This window comes from Lissotriton helveticus, chromosome 2_1 (genome assembly GCF_964261635.1).
Source record: "Lissotriton helveticus chromosome 2_1, aLisHel1.1, whole genome shotgun sequence".
Lineage (NCBI taxonomy): Eukaryota > Metazoa > Chordata > Amphibia > Caudata > Salamandridae > Lissotriton > Lissotriton helveticus.
In genome coordinates, this window is record NC_136059.1 from 1,637,058,763 (window position 1) to 1,637,078,486 (window position 19,724).

At 47.7% G+C, this 19,724-nt stretch overlaps 1 protein-coding gene across 3 annotated transcripts in view; it reads right to left on the bottom strand.

Annotated features, from left to right (window-relative positions):
* The window catches only part of SEC24B (SEC24 homolog B, COPII component), a 722,844-nt gene that overhangs the window by 586,037 nt on the left and 117,083 nt on the right, over positions 1–19,724 (bottom strand). For all 3 annotated transcript variants that reach the window (XM_078676584.1, XM_078676585.1, XM_078676583.1), the window contains exon 3: positions 11,963–12,094. In XM_078676584.1, the coding sequence (XP_078532710.1) occupies positions 11,963–12,094 (132 nt within the window). The remainder of the gene's footprint in view (positions 1–11,962; positions 12,095–19,724) is intronic.

Here is a 19,724-nt window from a genome sequence, read left to right on the forward strand (position 1 = left end):
AGATTCACATGCCTGAATCATTCCCCGTCGTCGAGACGGGAGCCTCAGGTATATAGAAAAGTAATGTCCTATAGACATACATAAAGAAAAATAGGCCTAAGGGCCTCACCTTAGTAGCCTATCCTTGTCCTTATGCAAAAAGGACCAAACTCTTAGAGCCAGCCAATCAGCTATCACCTCCCTCTAGAACCTTCCCTGCAGGAGCCTCAGTCTCTCAGATTTTCGTACGCACCAAGCTAGGTAGGCGTAATGCAGGTAGAGAGAAAGTGAGACCTTCCAGGGGAGGCGGGAGGGTTGCATGTGAATCTATGAAAGACACCAATACTGGATAACTGCTGTTACAGGTAAGTAACGCATTTCTTATCCAGTATTAGGGGTGTCTTTCATAGATTCACATGCCTGAATCAGAGTAGTTAGCAATACACTATGCACATCTTCGAAGCAATGATGCCATATAATCAGTGATATAACACACTTAGTATCATGCGACTGTAAGCATTAGGATACATGCAGAAGCTCAACATCCAGGCAGTAGTGCCTGGCGAACGTATGCGGTGACTTCCACGTCGCTGCTCTGCATATGTCCAGAATCGGCACTCCAGCGAACAGCGCTGCTGATGTGGACATTGCTCTTGTGGAATGTGCATGAACCGTGGCATTCAACGGCCGGCCGGCCTTGTCATGGCAGAATGCTATCGCTGAAGAGATCCACCTAGATATACTCTGTTTTGTTAGAGGTAGACCAAGCCTTGGTCTACTGTAGGCCACAAAAAGTTGTGAAGACTTCCTGAAGCCTTTCGTCTTGTCCAAGTAAAACTTTATACACCTTTTGAGGTCTAAGGAGTGTAATGTTCTTTCTGCTGCAGTGGTAGGGTTTGCAAAGAAGGAACGTAGAGCCACCGGTTCATTAAGGTGGAAGTCCGACGGGACTTTTGAGATAAACCTAGGATTGGTTCTCAGGATTACTCTGTCGTTATTAAATAGTAGAAAAAGATGCTGGATTGAAAACACCTGTAGCTCACTGACCCCCCTTGCAGATGTGAGCGTCAGGAGGAGTGCTGATTTCCACGAGGCATACTTTAGGTCAGCTCAGTGTACTGGTTTGAACGGATGTTTCATGAGCTGGTTAAGAACCACATGGAGATGCCAGGTAGGTGGCAACATCCTTACTGGCGGGAAAGATCTGTATAATCGTTTTAGAAATTGCTTAATCAACCCGCTTGACCAGAGCGATGGACTCGTTGAAGTTCTTTATAACGAGATATTGCTGCTAAGTGTACTTTAATGGAGGAGTGGGCTAGGCCCGACTGTGCCAGATGTAATAGATAAGTTAATATTTGCTCCGGTGATGTGGAGAAAGGCCGAATTCCGTGATCTGCACACCAAACACAAAAGCGCTTCCATTTCAGGGAATACGTCTTGGTCGTGCTATCCGCCCTTGCTCTGGCAAGAATGTCTGCAGTCTTGTGGAATATTCAGATTGTGGAACTCTCTGAACTCAGGAGCCAGGCGACGAACCTGAGAGACTTCAGATCCGGATGGTGCACTTTATTGTTGTTCATTGTAAGCAGAGATAGATACTGCCGCAGGTGGACCGGCGGCTCCAGGGATAGACGGTGGAGCTCCGTGAACCAATGCCGCCTCGGCCAAGTCGGGGCTATTAAAATTAGAGTACAAGGCTCCACCTAAATTTTGCTGAGGACTCTGGGAAGCATGGGGAATGGCGGAAAGGCGTACGCAACGACGTTGCGCCATGCGATGGAAGATGCATTCCCTAGAGACCCTGACTGGGGATGCCAACTTGCGAAGTGTGGGCATTTGGCGTTCATTGTCGTCAAAAATAGATCGATTTGCGGCGTGCCCCATCTGGAGAAGATCTGGTCGATAATTTGTTGATCTAATTCGAACTCGTGTGACGATGTTTTCTGCCTGCTCAACACGTCGGTGAGCACATTGTCCATGCCTGGGACATATTCCGCTCTTAGGGTTATATTGTGGAGTGTGAGCCAATTCCAGATTATTTTTTGCAACTCGCGAGAGTGTGTCAGAGAGCGTGTCTCTCCCTCTTTGTTGAGGTAGTGCTTAGTCGTGGTGTTGTCTGGCCGGATGAGCACCAGGGAATGTTTTATTCTTGGCAGGAAAGCTTGAAGGGCCAGGAAGACCGCCCGCAGTTCAAGCAGATTGATATGTATTTTCTTCTCCATAGGAGACCACTACCCGCTTATCTGTAGCTCTTGCAGAAAAACTCCCCAGCCTTCCAAGGAGGCGCCTGTTGTGACAACATGAGGAGCAGCCGGAAGCAGGAATGACAAGCCTTGAGACAGGTTTTGAGATCACATCCACCATTGCAGGTCTCCGACCATTTGAGGATTCACTTTTATGTGGTCGTCGAATGACCCTGTGTATTGGACCCACCGTTTCGAGAGCACCTCCTGTAGATTCCTCATTCGTAGTCGACAGTGAGGAATCAGGAGGATACACGCTGACATCATCCCCAGGAGGGATTTGAAGAGACGGACTGTCAAGACTTTCTTCGTGGCTACTATAGCAGCTAGTGCAAGGGGCTTGTTCATCCTCTCTCTGGATGGGAAAGCTTTTGCTGACCGTGTGTCCAGGGTTGCACCTAGGAAACTGATGCACTGAGAAGGTTGTAGGACCGATTTTTCCTGATTGAGGGTGAGACCCAAGCAATCGAAAAGCATTAAACAGGCGTTGGAAGGCCTGGACATGTCTTCTAAGGATGGAGCCCTGACCTGCCAGTCATTCAGATACGGAAAGACTTGGTGAGGGCACTGTCTGAGATATGCCGCCACCGGGGTACGACATTTCGTGAATATGCGCGGTGCAGACTTGAGCCCGAAGGGCAGAACGCGAAACTGCAAGTGTCTGCCCGCTACTGCAAATCGCAAGTACCTTTTTGTGATTCCTGTGAATTGGGATATGGAAGTAAGCGTTCTGTATGTCCAGGGACGCCCTAAAATCCTGCTGTTACAGTAGTCGCAAGACCTCCTGGATCTTTACCAAGCGAAACAACTGCTTCTTAGGAATTTGTTGAGGGCCCTAAGGTCCAAGATTGGTTTCCACTTCTTGTCTTTTTTCTGGATCAAAAGAAGCAGGAATAAAACCCTTTTCCCTTCTGAGATGGAGGTACTCTCTCTATGGCTCCTTCCTGCAGCATAATCGAGATTTCTCATAGAAGCAGCCGTAGATTTTTGTTATGTCCGCTGTCCTTTACCTTGAAAGGACGACCTCCCAAAAGAGGATTCCTTGTTTTGCTGTTGTTGGCGCCGTTGGTATTGCGGTCTACTCTGGCCCGAATGGCAGGAAGACTTGTAGTAATAATTTCCTCTGTAGGAAGACTGTCCTCTTCCTCTATTCTACTAAAGGACTGATCCTTATACTGAAGAGTGCCCAAAGCTCTTGCAGGGTCAGCTTCGTCAATTTTTTGTTCCAAATAGTAACTGGTTAACATATGGCATGTCCAAAATCTTTGTTCGCACCTCAGGACGGAAAGAGGTTGCCTTTAGCCTTCCTTGGAGCCGCAAGACTGCTGCTCCAGCCAACTGGCAGAACCCTGTCATAGCGATATCCATCGCGCAGGCTATAGTTTCTGACGCCGATGCTTCACCATCTAGCAGAATCCTCTTTACTACCTCAGTGGATGAACCTGGCAATTCCGACAGCTATGGGGCTATGTGTGCCCACAATTGCTTATTATAACGTCCCAAGAGTGCTAGGGCGTTTGCGGCCTTTACCGTCATTGCCGATATTGAGGAAAACCTGTTCCCAATGTTGTCCACTCTTCTTACCTCCTTATCAGGAGGAAGCGACAGAGGGGCCGAAGGATTCCTGGAGGTCTTCTGGGCCGCCTGTGTCACCACGGAGTCCGGCTTAGTATGTCCTGTTAAACACGCCGGCGCTGTATCTGGCGCCCTATACTTCTTATCCAACTGAGGGATCACTGGTGATACAGAGGAGGGGTTCTGCATGACCCTTACCCCTCTGACTATAAGCAATCGATAATCGGTATTGACCTTACTGCCTTCTTGAGAGGTTCTGTGAAGTCATACAAGAAGCAGACCTGTTCTTGAGAGACCATTGAGATCTTAAAAGGTTGAGCAGCCCTCTCTACCACATTATAAGATTCCAGAATTGTCAGAATTTCCCTCGTCGACGAGTCCGTCGACGAGATCGGCGTCATAGACTATGCCGTCGTAGACGAGCAGTCCTAGACGAGGCCGCCGTAGGCGATGCCATAGACGATCCGTTGTAGACGAGGCCGCCGCCGACGAGCCATCGCAGAGGAGCAATCGTAGATGAGGCCATCGTAGATGAGGCCATCGTAGATGAGGCCATCGTAGATGAGGCCATCGTAGACGAGGCCATCGTAGACGAGGCCATCGTAGACGAGGCCATCGTAGACGAGGCCATCGTAGACGAGGCCATCGTAGACGAGGCCATCATAGACGAGGCCATGGTAGACGAGGCCATGGTAGACGAGGCCATGGTAGACTAGGCCATCGTCGACACCGTAGACAGGCCGTCGTAGACGAGCAGTCATAGACAAGGCCGTCGATGACGATGCCGTCGTAGATGAGCCATCGAAGACGAGCCGTCGTAGATGAGGCCATCGTAGACGAGGCCATCGTAGCCATAGACAGGCCGTCGTAGACGAGCGTCAGACGAGGCCATCGTCGACGCCATAGACAGGCCATCGTAGACGAGCACTCATAGACGAGGCAGTCGTCGACGACGCAGTCGTAGACGAGCCATCGTAGACAAGCCATCGTAGATGAGGCCATCATAGACAAGCCATCGTAGATGAGGCCATCATAGACAAGCCATCGTAGATGAGGCCATCATAGACGAGGCCATCATAGACGAGGTCATCGCCGATGCCGTAAACAGGCCGTCATAGATGAGCCATTGTAGATGAGCCGTCGTAGACGAGCCGTCGTCGACGAGCCGTCGTAGACGAGCCGCCGTAGACAAGCCATCGTCGACGAGCCATCGTCGACGAGCCATCGTCGACGAGCCATCGTCGACGAGCCATCGTCGACGAGCCATCGTAGACGAGCCATCGTAGACGAGCCATCGTAGACGAGGCCATCGTAGACGAGGCCATCGTAGACGAGGCCATCGTAGACGAGGCCATCGTAGACGAGGCCATCGTAGACGAGGTCATCGTAGACGAAGAGGCTGTAATAGGCAATGATGATGATTTTTTCGTCGACGATCCTGTTGACGATGTTGGCTTCTTAGTCTTTACCTCAGGGGGTATAGAAGACGCCTTCCTGAAGGGTCTTATGACCAGAGGAGGTGATTTTGACGGCTCAGAAGTCGTCTTTTTTACATGATTTTTCTCCCAAAAGCAAGTCCTGTACTCTCCTTTACCACAGAGTGAGGAGATTTTTAAGAACTGCGCCCAGAAGACCCATGGGTGATCTTTTTGAGGGCCTTCTCAGGATTTTCCCCTGAGGAATGAGTCTGAGGAGATTCTCTTCTGAGGTCTCCTAGACGTTGAGGATAACGCCTCATCACGGACACTGGAGAAAATGAAAAACCTCCTTTCTGGTCTTAGTGTTTGACACCATATTAAAAATCGCCCTTCACGACCTTTCAAAAACTTACTTGAGAAAATGAGACATACCTTGCAGTCTTTGGCCTGTGGTATAGAAAGTAAATGCGGTCCGTGTGGGGATCAAAGCAGAGCAACCTCTAGAAACAAGTTGCACAGGCTCTTAAAAAATCTTTTCTTCTCCTTACCAGACGTTCTTTAGAGAATGTATTTGAAGATAATCCATAGTAGAAAAGAATCCTTGACAACAAAGTCATTTAATGAAGTGAAAAAACACAGAATCTGAGCAGAGCTCAGAGGAGACTCCCTTAGCACAACGTGCGGTAGAAAATCTGAGAGACTGAGGCTCCTGCAGGGAAGGTTCTAGAGGGAGGTGATAGCTGATTGGCTGGCTCTAAGAGTTTGGTCCTTTTTGCATAAGGACAAGGATAGGCTACTAAGGTGAGGCCCTTAGGCCTATTTTTCTTTATGTATGTCTATAGGACATTACTTTTCTATATACCGGAGGCTCCCGTCTCGACGACGGGGAATGATTCAGGCATGTGAATCTATGAAAGACACCCCTAATACTGGATAACACTAGATCCCAAGTCAGGTTCGCTGGGGAGACATCCTCATGGTGTTAGGCCACTGGAACTAAGGCGTGGGAGTCTGATGCAGAGTAGCGAGAAATCACAGAGCCGCCTGGATCTGGATTCTGTGTGTGAGTCTTGGCTTGAGCAAATCCGGTGCTCACGGGAGACAGTGTCTGGTGGATGAGTGCAGGGCAGGACTTTCGGGCTCTGGGGGTTGCTGGCTGCTGGACTCACTGGGATTCTCAATGCAGGCAGATTGAAGTCGGTACAGGCCATTAGGGCTGAGGCCAAAGCATTAGGTGTCCTCTTCTTCCTGAGTCAGCACGGCTCTTCGGTCCTTCTTTCTTCCTCAAATGTGTGGCAGCAAGGTTCAGGGTCGTCCCTAAATACAAAATTTAGGGGTGTTAGGGGGGTGTGTAGGTCGGGACCAATGGGTCACTTCCTTGGGGTGAGTACACCCCTATTATATCACACTCCAGTGCAAGGGGGGCATGAGCCTCTTCCTAATTGGTTGGGTCCCATCATCTCCAAGATTAAGGGGACTGAGATGTGTGCTTCACCACGCCTCCCACACCTGAGGGGTGGGTTTGGAAAAGTTGGGCACACCTCTCCTCCTCGCTCGGTTTTCCCACCAATCATCCAACTCAAAATGGGGGTCAGAACCAGTCGGAGCCAGTTGTGGTGGGCAGCAAAATGCAGAGACAGCTTACAAAGGCGACAGGCCTTTGAAGCTTCCCCTCTCGTGGACCCAACCCATCCTGGGGGAGGCGGCATTACACATGTGTCCAGGATGGTCTTTGTTTCTGGACTCAGAGAGTGAAGGCTCTTTACCCAGGGGTCCAGAAACCAGTCTTGTTTTGGTAAATGGCGGGCAGCCATTCAGGAACCACACCAGGGCTGGTAATTTGTCAGGGGGCATCTCTAAGATGCCCTTTGTGTGCATTTTACATGAAATCCCACACTGGCATCAAAGTGGGATTAATGTGCTGAGAAGTTTGCTACCCAGGCTTTAGTAAAGTCATTATGGAGCTGTGGAGTTCGTAATAACCAACTCCTAGACCATATACTCTTTATGGCTTTACTACACTTACAATGCCTAAGAATGGACCTAGACACTGCAGGGGTACAGGGCTCATGCCACTGTACCCTAATCTGGGGGATAGTGCACCTGCTAGAGAGGTGACTTACACAAGACCCAGACAGTGAGTTGCAGGCATGGCACGTCGACTCTTCACTTTTCTCTGCACCAAAACACACAGCCTACAATGGCAGTGTGTGGGTGTTAAGGTACAGAGCTTCTAAGTGCGGCAAAATAGGAGCTGCATTCCTTAAACGCCACCCCTGGTCACAGTGCCCTTGGTACCCATGGTACCTTTTACAAGGGGCTTACCTGCGGCCAGAGATGTGCCAATTCTGGGTACCAAGGGACAGCTTAGAAAAGAGCACAGGCCCTGGTAACCTGATTGGCAGGGTCCCAGGGCACACCAAGTCGAAGTGCATAATGTGTCAGGCAAAACATGGGGGGTAACAATGCAAAAGGGGCACTTTTCTAAAGAACCACATTGACCTCTCCACACTGGGCCACGTACGGGCTGGCTTACAGATGAAATCCTTCACAAAACTGCAGGCAGACTTAATGCTTCACAAGTCCCAATTTTATAAATACCTACAATTTTGCTAACAGTATACTGACCCGTACTGACTAACCCCCCAGAACATAAGCCACTAGAACCCAAAGTCACCTTCTGCCGCAGAGCTATTTCATATTTCTATAGGTTCCTGATAGCCAATGCACCAGACCACTTTGGCCCGTCCGAGTGTGGTGGGAGGGTTGGGTAGGTCCAATAGACTGGCAGAATGCAAAAATGGCACAGAGAGAACTGGTTATCCCCTACTGCCAGTGCCTCGTGGCACTGAAATACGTCTGCATTACCTACACGACCCTTCCCCCCTACGCTCCCCCGACAGACTCTGAGGGCCACCTGCTACAAAGGTACAGATACAGAATGCAGTTTCGTCCACGTGGTCTGACAATGTCCCATCATTGTACTCTACTGGATGAAATATTTGACGCCGTCAAGAGATCACAGAACGCCTGATTGACTTCACCCCACACATAGCCCTATTAGGTATCCTGGGCAATGTGGGTGGCATCAGAGGGAAATGCATGCTTTTGGGCACTGGTGTCACTATGGCGAAGAGAGATATTGCAAAACTTTGGAAATCCACACAGGCCCCCTTCTCAGGCTGAATGGAAGGAGGTGATGGACTGGGGCAATAAACTGGAGGAGCCAATATGCAAGGCATGGGGTTACCTGCATAAATATGGGAAAATCTGAGGGAGGTGGTCTTACTAAAATATACCTGTGCCTTAAAGGTGGAATATCACTCTTTTTCCTTTCTTTTTAACTATTCTGCTGCCATTGCACGGCAGCACTTTCAGTGGGTGTCATATCTTTTTCTTGAAATGTTGTCTTTTACAATAAAATCTGTTTATTAAAAAAAAGTGATCCTGGATTGAACAGCGAGCAGACGAAGCTTCCTCCGGATTAGAGATGCCATACAATAAAGATGAGGTTTTTAGCTTTACTGCTTGGTTATGAAGATATTGCTGAAAGGTATTTGTTCATTCTCCAATGTATTACATTGTAGTAGTTTAGGCAAGCTCCAACAAGGGCAGGCACAACCAAGCAACACAACTCAAAAGTCAAGAAGGGGCGTATCCAGGGCAATGTCTCCAATCAATAGGTGTTTAACAACAGTGGATACATGGTCATACATCTGATCTATCACGCCTACTAAGGTTGCTTCTGACATGAAGACTCTTAATGGAGATCAAATAGTGTGGCCAGGACATAGCACATTAGGCCAAAGTTTGGGCTTCAAAAGGTTTGTGTTACCATCCGTCATAAACACTTCAGATCTGTTGATGTTAAGCTCAACCAAATGTACCTCATCCAGTCTCTGACAACCAACAAATATTGCCACACGGTCAACATGTGGAATAAATGTGACTCGATGGAGAATCGATTATGTCTCATTGGTATACATTTTTTTTTAAAACAGTAAGCCCTGGGACCAGATAAGGTAATCAAGCTACCTGACAAAATAGAAGAGGTATTTCATAGCACTATGCACTGGTGAACTTTTCAAGAAATGTTAGAACTGGAAAACAAATAAGGTACTGGAGCTACCTGTTTGGTATGAGCAGAACGACAGGGTTTGAACTAATCAAGCACCCGGCCTCCATGGCCAGTCTCGCACGAATGGCCAAACAAGGAATTGTAGCATTCCTTTTAAATGTTAAGTACATCTATAGCCACTGAGGAAATAGTCTGCACAGTGGATGCATTCTAGTCACTGCAGTTTCTAATCAGCAGAAATATTCACCTAGGGAGCTATAAGCTCACTTGCTGTCACACTGGACAACTAGAAAACAGATCCAGTGACTCTGCAGTGCCCAGTCCTCCAAGGATCTTTTCTCTGCCCAGAGACCACTAGGTTACTGCGGACTTACTGCAAGCACAATTCCCATCAATGCCAGTCAGCTTATGAGCAGTCACTCCATGCAGGTATTTTCTGACATGCATGCTTGCTCACAGTTACACAAGCAGCAGTGACGATTTTGTGTCTGTGAGGCCAGAAAAAAAACGTGATTTGTGTTAATGGTGCCTACACAGACCTTCCATTACATGTGGTGGACTCCTCCTGGAATTTCAAGTGCATCTGCATCTGGCACTTTGCGGTGAACACACTGTTTAGGTCTCAGCCTGCGATGGCTGCGCAGACATGCGCAGTCGAGCTGGCGAGATGTAATGATGTAGGGAGAGTTTCACTAACGAGGTTAAGCCCCGCCCCTCTTCTCCATTGGCTGGCGTCCTAAACGGTGGCCAGCCATTGGAGAAGAGGTCCTAATGAAATTCTTCTTTCTCGCTAAGCCCCGTCCTTTTCAGACTGGGGTCCTTGACTTACTGCTGAAGTGAAAGGTTTCTTATCTTCTTTATGGGTCCAGATGGCCCCATAAAGAAGATAAGGCACCTTTTACCCCAGCAGGAAGTCGGGGAACCCAGTCTGAAAGGGACGGGCTGTGAAGAGTAATTTCTTTTATTTTAGTATGATCGTGGCACCCGCGCATTACTTTTAAAATGTTATAAGTAAAGCGCGGGTGCCGCGATTATACCAACATGAAAGAAATAGAAAACACATCTATTTCTTTCATTTTAGTATAATCGTGGCACCAGCGCTTTACTTTTAAAATGTTACAAGTAATGCGCAGGTGCCGCGATTATACTAAAATGAAAGAAATAGAAAAACATCTATTTCTTTCATTTTGATGTTGCGGCCGCCACTGTACCAGCTTCCTGTACCCAATAATGGCCAATCCCAGGACAGGAGCATAACATGAAAAAAGTCAGCGGCCATGGCCAGGCATCTGGGGCAATGTGCTAAGGAGTCGGGACAAAACCTTCCTAATCTGGCAGTGGTAAAGTATAACCTATGTAAGATATAAAACTATATCTGTTTAAACCGAGAGGTGCACGATACTTTGTGAGGGTACTGTACCACTTTCTGCCGTTGTTGATCATTACATGCTCACATCATCAGACTCCCATTTGTCTTGGAGCAGATACAGCTCTGTGCCACAGGCTGCATCTGGCCACAATACAGCCCGTGGATAAGCTTACAGCTCATTCCAAAAGTGTGCATAGTTTAGACAAGCTTGTGCGTGGGGGTCCCTGCATGGCTGTTTTCCAAAGGGCGTGTATTGCTTCCTTTATGCGTTTGTATGTCATTAATTTCCCCTCATGTTTGCCACATTGCTCCCGGAGCTCATGCATGCACATCAGGGACCCTGCATCAAAGATCTTCCACCTGCATAATTAATATTAGTAGTTGTCCAGTAGGTCAGAGCACTTAGGGAAACCCTCCCTGTGTACAGGGGAAGGACTAACAATGGAATCGCTGAGGCGTGGGAGACAAGAGGGCGGGTTAGCATCAATCCAGATTTTAGGACAGTAACAGTGACCAACAGGACCTTCGGGCTCACCATGGATAAAGGCAGAGTGGTCCAGAATTTAACCTGCGCTCTCAAAAAGTGAACTGCCACTCTCAAATTTCCTTTGATTATACTAAAATGAAAGAAATAGACAAAACATCTATTTCTTTAATTTTAGTATAATCACGGCACCCGGGCTTTACTTAATAACATTTTAAACAGGCGTGTGTGTGGCTATGAGTGTGTGGGGCTGTGTGGTTCTTTGTGTCTCTGGGTGTGTGTGTCTCTGGGTGTGTGTGGCTCTGGGTGTGTGTGGCTCTGTGTGTGTGTGACTCTGTGTGGCTCTGTGTGTGTGTGGCTCTGTGTGTGTGTGTGTGGCTCTGTGTGTGTGTGTGTGGCTCTGTGTGTGTGTGTGGCTCTGTGTGTGTGTGTGTGTGTGTGTGTGTGTGTGTGTGTGCGCGCGCAAGTGCAATAGGTCTCGCATTTGCGAGAGATTAAGCTATTGGTATTGTAAATGACAATGCCATTTATTTATCTGTTTTCAAAACCAACACAAATACAAATGTTGTCATTTACAATGCCAATTACTCTAATTTTTGCAAAGGCGAGACCGTTGCATTGTAAATGCTTGTTTGTTTTTAGTAGCATTGAACACACCTTTTATTTTAACTCTTTATACTTTTATTATCGTACCATATTTTACATTTCCCATAAGACAGACCTTTGCAAAGTAAGGCACCTTTAAAGAATCTAAAAAGAAGCATTACAAGAAGGAATAATATGTATTTACATTTAGAATATGTGTATATTTACCTTCTTGCAGAGCTAGCTTATCTGGCTGCATACAAGGACCCACAGATCCAGAATTTACAGATGGCGCAACAGTCATTGCAGGTTTCGTTGAAGAGGCAACAACGTTTGTTTCTGTACTGTGTGAGGAAACACCTGCAAGATAAAACACAAGAAGCTGAAAAAACACATGTTCAGGAAGTTCGATTTTCAAATATTTCCATATGAAAAAAAAAAGATTTTATAAGAGATGAGGCAATTGCTAAATGTCATGTAAATAAACCATTAACAATGAAGAGCTTGGTCCATGCTCTATAATCCTAGACATGCGTATACATAAAATGCAACCAGACTCAAATGCTTAATTATATGTTTATTTAGATATCTATGTTTTTACTTTTTCTCTTTCAAAAATGTTTTAAGTTGCTTTGAAAGTACCATACCTTGTGGAGCTTGGTCGCCTTCTGAATGTGAGGGCCATCGCTATTTTCTCTGCCTGAGTCATTCAAAGTACTGCCAAGGGTCACTATGTGTTGTCATGGAATGAAGGGCACCACAAGTGTAACATTTTGGGAGGTGGAATCACAAAACTCAGACTTATGAGGTGTTACAACAGAGAGTGGAGAGACTGTTCTTCGGAACAGGAAATAGTGCCCCTGTGCTTTGCTCTATAAATCAGCATGGGTGATTAGTATATGTAGGCAATGCAGCACACAAGAGCATGGTAAGCGTCCTGTAGGGCACACTTTGCCCCGTGCAAATATTTTTTTGCAGAGTGGGGGATGGACACTTCTAGATTCAATATCTTGCCGTCAGAATTATTCTCAAAAACTATGAAGTTTAAATCATGTTTGTAGAGGTCTTGAACTGGAAATCTTGTGGCTAGCTTTTATAAGAAAGTTGAAATATTATTAAAGATCCACTTTTTTCAAAATCCTAAGTCTATAATGCACTCTTCAAAAATGGATATAAACTACGGCCGGACAGTACCAGAGACGAGCAGAGAGCCGCTTTAGAGACTCAAAGACCTACAATTATAAGTTATATGTCTCTCCACCTTGCTTGCAGCATTCCACTGCATCTAGTTGATGTAAATTTGCCTTCTTGCACTTGTGTAATTTGGAAGATGAAGCAGTTTACAATTCTATAGTTTCTTTTATCAATCAAACGATTTATGAAAGGAAATGTTTGAAGTACTTGTACACTTTAAATTATAAATTAGGCTTTTCCACACTTTAATTTTGTAAACTTTTGTATATTTTGTATTTTATCTGTGTTGTATATGACCTTATGGTTTGTAACCACAGACTGAATAAAGAAAATAAATTAAATGAATTTGCAGAAGTCACATGAATATCCAGACGTCAGGCTCCAGTTTACTTACTTCAAGGTGGTACCTAATTGGTGCTGGCTTCCAGCCAAACTGAGTAAAGCAGGGTTATTACATGATGCCTCCTGCAGTAGAATCAGGTTCTAACCTGTGACCGGCTGCACAGCCTTTAGTCCAGTCTCGACTTAATCCTCTATTTTGAGTCACTAACAGCCTCCAGTAGGCCTGTAGTAGGAGAGGGGTCTCCAACCTTTTTAGTAATAAGAGCTAATTATGTTCAAAGGAAATCATCCCTAGCAAATAATAATATTAGTGTTAACAGTGACCACATCCGACAAGATTACACTAGTGGCCAACTAGCAAGACTGGCAAGATTACCAGCAGTGATCAGCTCAGTGAAGGGTTGCCAGCAGTAATGCAAAAAAGTATTTGTCAATATGAAATGCATTTACATGGGTAATAAATAACAGCTATATCTGTAATGTCACAGGCACCAAGGTAATAATATTAATAATGTATTTCCAATGCTGTATAATTAATTCATCAAAGCAAAAACTTCTCAATTAGTAAGTTGGGCTGCATACAGGAGGGCTATTCTCACGAAGCTTGAGAGGTACCAGTAGCTCACGAGCTCGTTGGAGAAGCCTGGCTTTGACTTTCTGAAAAGCTCACTATTTTGCATGTTACCAGTGACAGCAGGTTCCCCTCGCAAAGAACAGATGATCAGCCAACTCACTGCGAACTGTGGAAATCTGCATCGTGAGACAATGGAGAGCCGAAAATATCCCAAAAAGTGCTGAATAGCAGTCTGAAATCTTCCACATGGCTTCATATGAACAAATCATTTACAGAAAGCAGGACCAATTGTTTGTTTTCAAATACGGGGTCTGTATACAGATTTCTTTACTCAGTTCTTGGTATGGACTCTAAGGAGACTTTCATATCCATTATTGCTGGATTTACCTTCAACTTGCTATATGTTTTATTCAGTCTGTCTACATTATTACCATTTGTTGAGGATCTCACCATTGCCCTTAATCATATTCTTGGCCCCGCACTCCGGGTTCACAGACTCTACTTTACAAGTTCATATTGTGTTATCATTCATGGTTATTTGCTGTATTCTGCCAATATCTTACAACTTTTACCACAATCACGAAGTTATTATAAATCAAACAGACTACATTTATATATTACATATTGTTTACTTACTCGGACACTAGCTTGTTGTATTATGCAGATGTTTACTACCACATACCCTTCACTTTCCCAGTCTTCTCCCTACTCCAGCCTAACCAATTTTTTTGTGCCCCGTCTCCTCTTCTGCCTGTAGGAATTAAACTGAAGCCTTAATTTAAAACACTGAACGAACCTCTAAGGACATGTGAGGTACAGGTCTGTATTAATACACATGTGTGTAGTTTTATGGCTAATGGCCTTCTTCCTTGACTACTCAAATGATAAGCTTAGTGTTAGAACTGGCTATTTCTGGTAGGCTAAGGCTGACGCCAAAGCCAGGCAGAAACCACCATTCTAGTCAGGGCAATGGAGTCACCCGCCAAGATAACCCCTGCTCACCCCCCTTGGTAGCTTGGCACGAGCAGTGAGGCTAAACTCAGAGGCAATGTGTAAAGCATTTGCGCCAGCGCACAACAGCAACAACATCCTAGGCACACCACAAAAGGAACTCCACACAAGGTTATATTAAAATAACTTTTGTATTGTCAAAACACATCAGATAGAAATCACACCTGTACATTGTGCCAACTGGCACGGGCAATATTCACAAGGGATTATTTACAAGACAGGGCCACATGGGCCACTGTCAGAATCAACAATTTTAGAAATAGAAATACTGTCACAAATTAGAATAAAAGGATATAAAATAACAGTTATAAATCACATCCAGTAACTACTGGGAAAGGTAGGTACACAGTACGCAATACTAATAACCATAGGCCTAGATCACGCATGGACACATAACCTCTCTAGTATAAACTATACTAGGCAAAACACAACCACCTAAGAATAAAATACATTTAGGGGTAGAAGCAAGAACACATTACCCATGATGCATGAAACACATTCAGAGGAGTAGTAAATGAAAACACATGATGCCTAAAAACATTCAGAGGTGTAAGACAAGGGAAACACATGATGCATAAACCTACACATTCAGCGGTCTTAAGAACAAAGCACATGATGCAATAAAATACATTCAGAGGTGCAGCGCAAGAAGACACATGATGCCTAAAACATTCAGAGGTGCAGGAATAACACATGATGCAAGAAAACACATTCAGAGGTGCAATGACCATACAATTGCGCAAAACCTACATAAGCCACCACCTGTGGCAGTCCCTAGGCCAACTGGCCTTGTTGGGGCTAGGACGCCCTGTGTCTCAATGTCAGAGGCCTAAACGTGGCAGGTGCCCACTACTTGCTGGGCACCTGGGAACACTCAAAACCTAAACGGTGCAGCTGCCCACTAATTGTTGGGCAGCTGGGAGTTAACAAAAACTGCGACAGGGTCCTCACTGACCCTTATGCGCAAACTGCGCCACTGTTGGAGCACACAGGCTCTGAACAACTCCCTCGCAGGCAGGAGGGGGCGGGCACCGGCAATGTGCCCCAACGCCCCCCTCTAATTAAAAGAAATGGCCCCCAGAGCCTTCTCAGGGCTCTCCAACAGCCACGTTGGGGCGACCCACTGCCAACTGGGCCCGCCCTTGAAGCCCTCGTGGCTTCACAATGACAATAAGCGCGAGCTCGCGCTACTGGGGGGGGGGGGCTGACACCGACAATGTGTCCCGGCGCCCCTCCCTTTCTTCTGCCCCACTCACCGGTTTGCTGGCGATCGGCGGCTCTCCTCACTCGGGGCTCCCTCAGCACACGGGAGCCCCGCAACCGCCCATCCTTCTGCTTCTCCTCTTTTCCCGGGGCTCCCTCCAGATCACGGGAGCCCCGGGCGGCCATCACCACTCTCCACCTCTTCTCTCGGGGCTCCCTCTCGGGCACGGGAGCCCCGCAGCGGCCATCACCACTCTTCTTCTCTTCAGCCGGCCTGGCCAATCAGAGCGCGGCAGCAGGCGGGACTTCCTCCGAGAACCGGAAGTCCCGCCCCACATCAGGCACTACGGTGCCAGACTTCCTGGTTGTGGCGCGAGGGCCGCGGCGGTGATTAAAAAGTGGCAAAATAAGGGGTGGGCACCCTCGGTTTTACAATAAAATATACCAGCGAGGTGGGCACTCGCAGAGGGGCATATAAACGGGAGAATACCCGTCCCTAAAAATAAGGTGCACACGAAGCACGGGGGGGGGGCACACCAAGGGCAGGAGCGCTTCCCACACGGGATAACCACAGCGCTCTGCCAGAAATGAGGATAAAAGCGCCCAAGCCCAAAAATAGAGTGCAGGAAGGCTGTAATGAAGCCTTGGCAAAACCAAAGCCATCCAAAAAGGTATCAGCAGTCCTGGAGATTAAAGGATGGAGCAACAGAGCTCCCAGCAAGGAAAATGCAGCTTCTCCATGCTGCAAAAGGTCCCAGAGATTCCCAGGGGGCAAAGCCAAGTCCCCCCCATCAGCCCAAGCAAGGCAGAGGGGTCCCCCAAGAGTCCAGGAAAGTCCATCAGGTGTCCAGGGGCTGGGCAGGACCCAGGGATTCCCCTGGGCCCAAGCAGCAGCACGCCCCTGGCAGATTCAAGTCAGAAACAAGAACATTTTGGAAGGGGACACAGCCCCTTCTTATACACAGAAAAGTCTTTGAAGTCTTTGTGCAGGCAGTGTGAGAACCAGCTAGAACTGGTTATAGGGAAGTCCTTTCAGTATCAGGGACAGAGGTGACAGTCGCCCAGCGGGGAGGTGGAGCCAGCATTGTGGCAGGCAGGCACAGCCTCATTCACTCTCAGGTGCTATCTCCACCCACTTCCTTGGCAGCAGATGCTGCCTTTCATCCACGGGCTGACTCAGACAACCTCCTGTGGGCTCTGCAGCCCCTGTCACCCTCAAACCAGACAGTCAATCCACAAGCAGGCCCAGGCAATCTGGGCCAGGCTCACCAGCCAATCACGCGCCAGGCACAAATTACACAAATATGCCAACTTCTCAAAGTGGCACTTCTAGACTAGACACAATCATGCTGCATACACCATTACGCAGCATTCAATCTCACGAGTTCGCACATATCAAACTCGACCCTGCACTCCCCACACATCAGGAACTACCATGGGCATACATATTCCGCATTCATTCCTATGGGAGGGCAGGTCACTCACCATACATACACAGAGAGCTCACGCACTTTACACTGTACCACAGTGAAAAAGTGCGCCAAGGCCTAAAATCACCAACACCAGGTTACAGAAACAGGCTAGGAAAAAGCAAAAAGTTTAGGGGTGAACCTGCCAAAAGGGCCAGGTCCAACACAACCCCCTTCCAGCCAAAACGCAGGGTAGACCAATCACTCCACTGATGGGCTTCACTGCTTTGGGCGACAAAACACGGACACGGGCCCGCACGGCAGGGACACCCTCCTGTTTTTCACCACTCTGAACCCACATAGATTTCTCTCAACAAAAGCTCTCTGGCACAACTAGGGTACCCCACTGGTACACACTAGTCATCCACAGCCAGGACCAGGCCCTAGGCCATCCAAATATCACAGGTCCTGTCCAAACCACAGAGTGGGGGGCAGTAACCCCTGGCACACAATAGCCATTCTCCACTCTCCCTCTCAGGGTAGCTACAACTACCACTGAACCTTCAACCCAGGGACCACACCCTCAGGCTGACCAGAGGTCACGGGCAAGAATGCCCCACCCTACCTCTACTTCTGGGTTTCCGCACCCTCACAGGGAAGCACCCACCAGAACACAATTCTCCTACCAGATCAGGACCTCACTCCATCACTGGTCTATCACCTGGAAACTATTTCACTCCTGAGGTACAAAGCACACAGCACAGTCCCTCTTCAAGCAGGTGGGGGGACACAGCACACAGCAAAGCCCCCTTTCCTCTACCTTAGTGGAAACAACAAACTGCAGGTGGGCCCCAGAACACACAGCAAGGGCAGCCCCCTGAGTCTCTTCAGCTGATCTACCGTGGCAGAGATTCCTTCTTGACCTAGAAGTTTCCTAATCTCCCAACCTAGGATCTAACCCCTCAGGTTGCACCGGGGTCAGAAGTACACCGTCCCTCTGCACCCCCTTCCAGAGTTCTGCACCCTCCACTTAGGAGCGGTGCTACCCAACACCAGGACCGCTGGAGTTCTGGTTACAGACACTCCCCGTCCTCTAGACACAGGAAGATCCTCCTCAAATGACCTGTAAGTACAGCCTAGGACCCTGACCTGGCGCTCCCGGGGGAACCCTCCAGGCCCAGAGACAGGGTTTCGGGCGAACGTGGGACACCGTCCCACACTCACTCCGCCTCCACTGAGACAGGGCGTGAGCCCCTACACCCCTACCATCCTAATGGGACCTAGCTGGGCTACACATGAACCTCTTCACCTACACAGGATCATCAGATACACAAGCCACTACTTTTAGAATCACTCCCCAATGCCTCTGCAAGACATCTAGCACACCGCCAGACATCCACCTTCTTGTCCAGTGCCTCTGCAGGACCTCCTGCACACCACCAGAGGTACACCTCCTGTGCAAGCTCCTTTAAAAAAAAACTCACACCAACTCCTCCAGTTCAACACAGCACTCATCCACACACTCCCCCTCCAGACTGGTGAGACAGTTCCTCACTTCCCCCGACTCTCAACCTGTACCCCTCTTACTGAGCACCAGGCACCATACTCTGGGAACTGGAACTTCATGCACTGGACATATTTTAGCTGCCACCACTGGATCCTACCATACTGGGGAATCCAGACACACACTACACTCAGGGGATTACCACCCTCCCAAGCAAGCCATTTCTCCTCCACACTCCCTCTCTTCCATCTACCCACACAGGAACAGGAATAGGGATAGAGATTGGACACTGGACCCAGCAAGGGATTCCTAATCTATGGGAACCTCCCCCTCTACTGGCGTCCCGCCCTGTCACTTTCTCTCATCTGCCACTAAACATAAAGCGCAGGAACACAATTTGAAAATGACACTCTTGAGGAAAAACAAAATCACAACAATAATCCCAAACATGTGACTATCTGAAAAATGCAGAGTTTTGTAATGTAGCCAGCTGTCGCTGTGGCACTACGCAAACACAAGTCCAAATCCGCACCGCTGACCAACATTGTTAGAACTGGCTATTTCTGGTAGGCTAAGGCTGACGCCAAAGCCAGGCAGAAACCACCATTCTAGTCAGGGCAATGGAGTCACCCGCCAAGATAACCCCTGCTCACCCCCCTTGGTAGCTTGGCACGAGCAGTGAGGCTAAACTCAGAGGCAATGTGTAAAGCATTTGCGCCAGCGCACAACAGCAACAACATCCTAGGCACACCA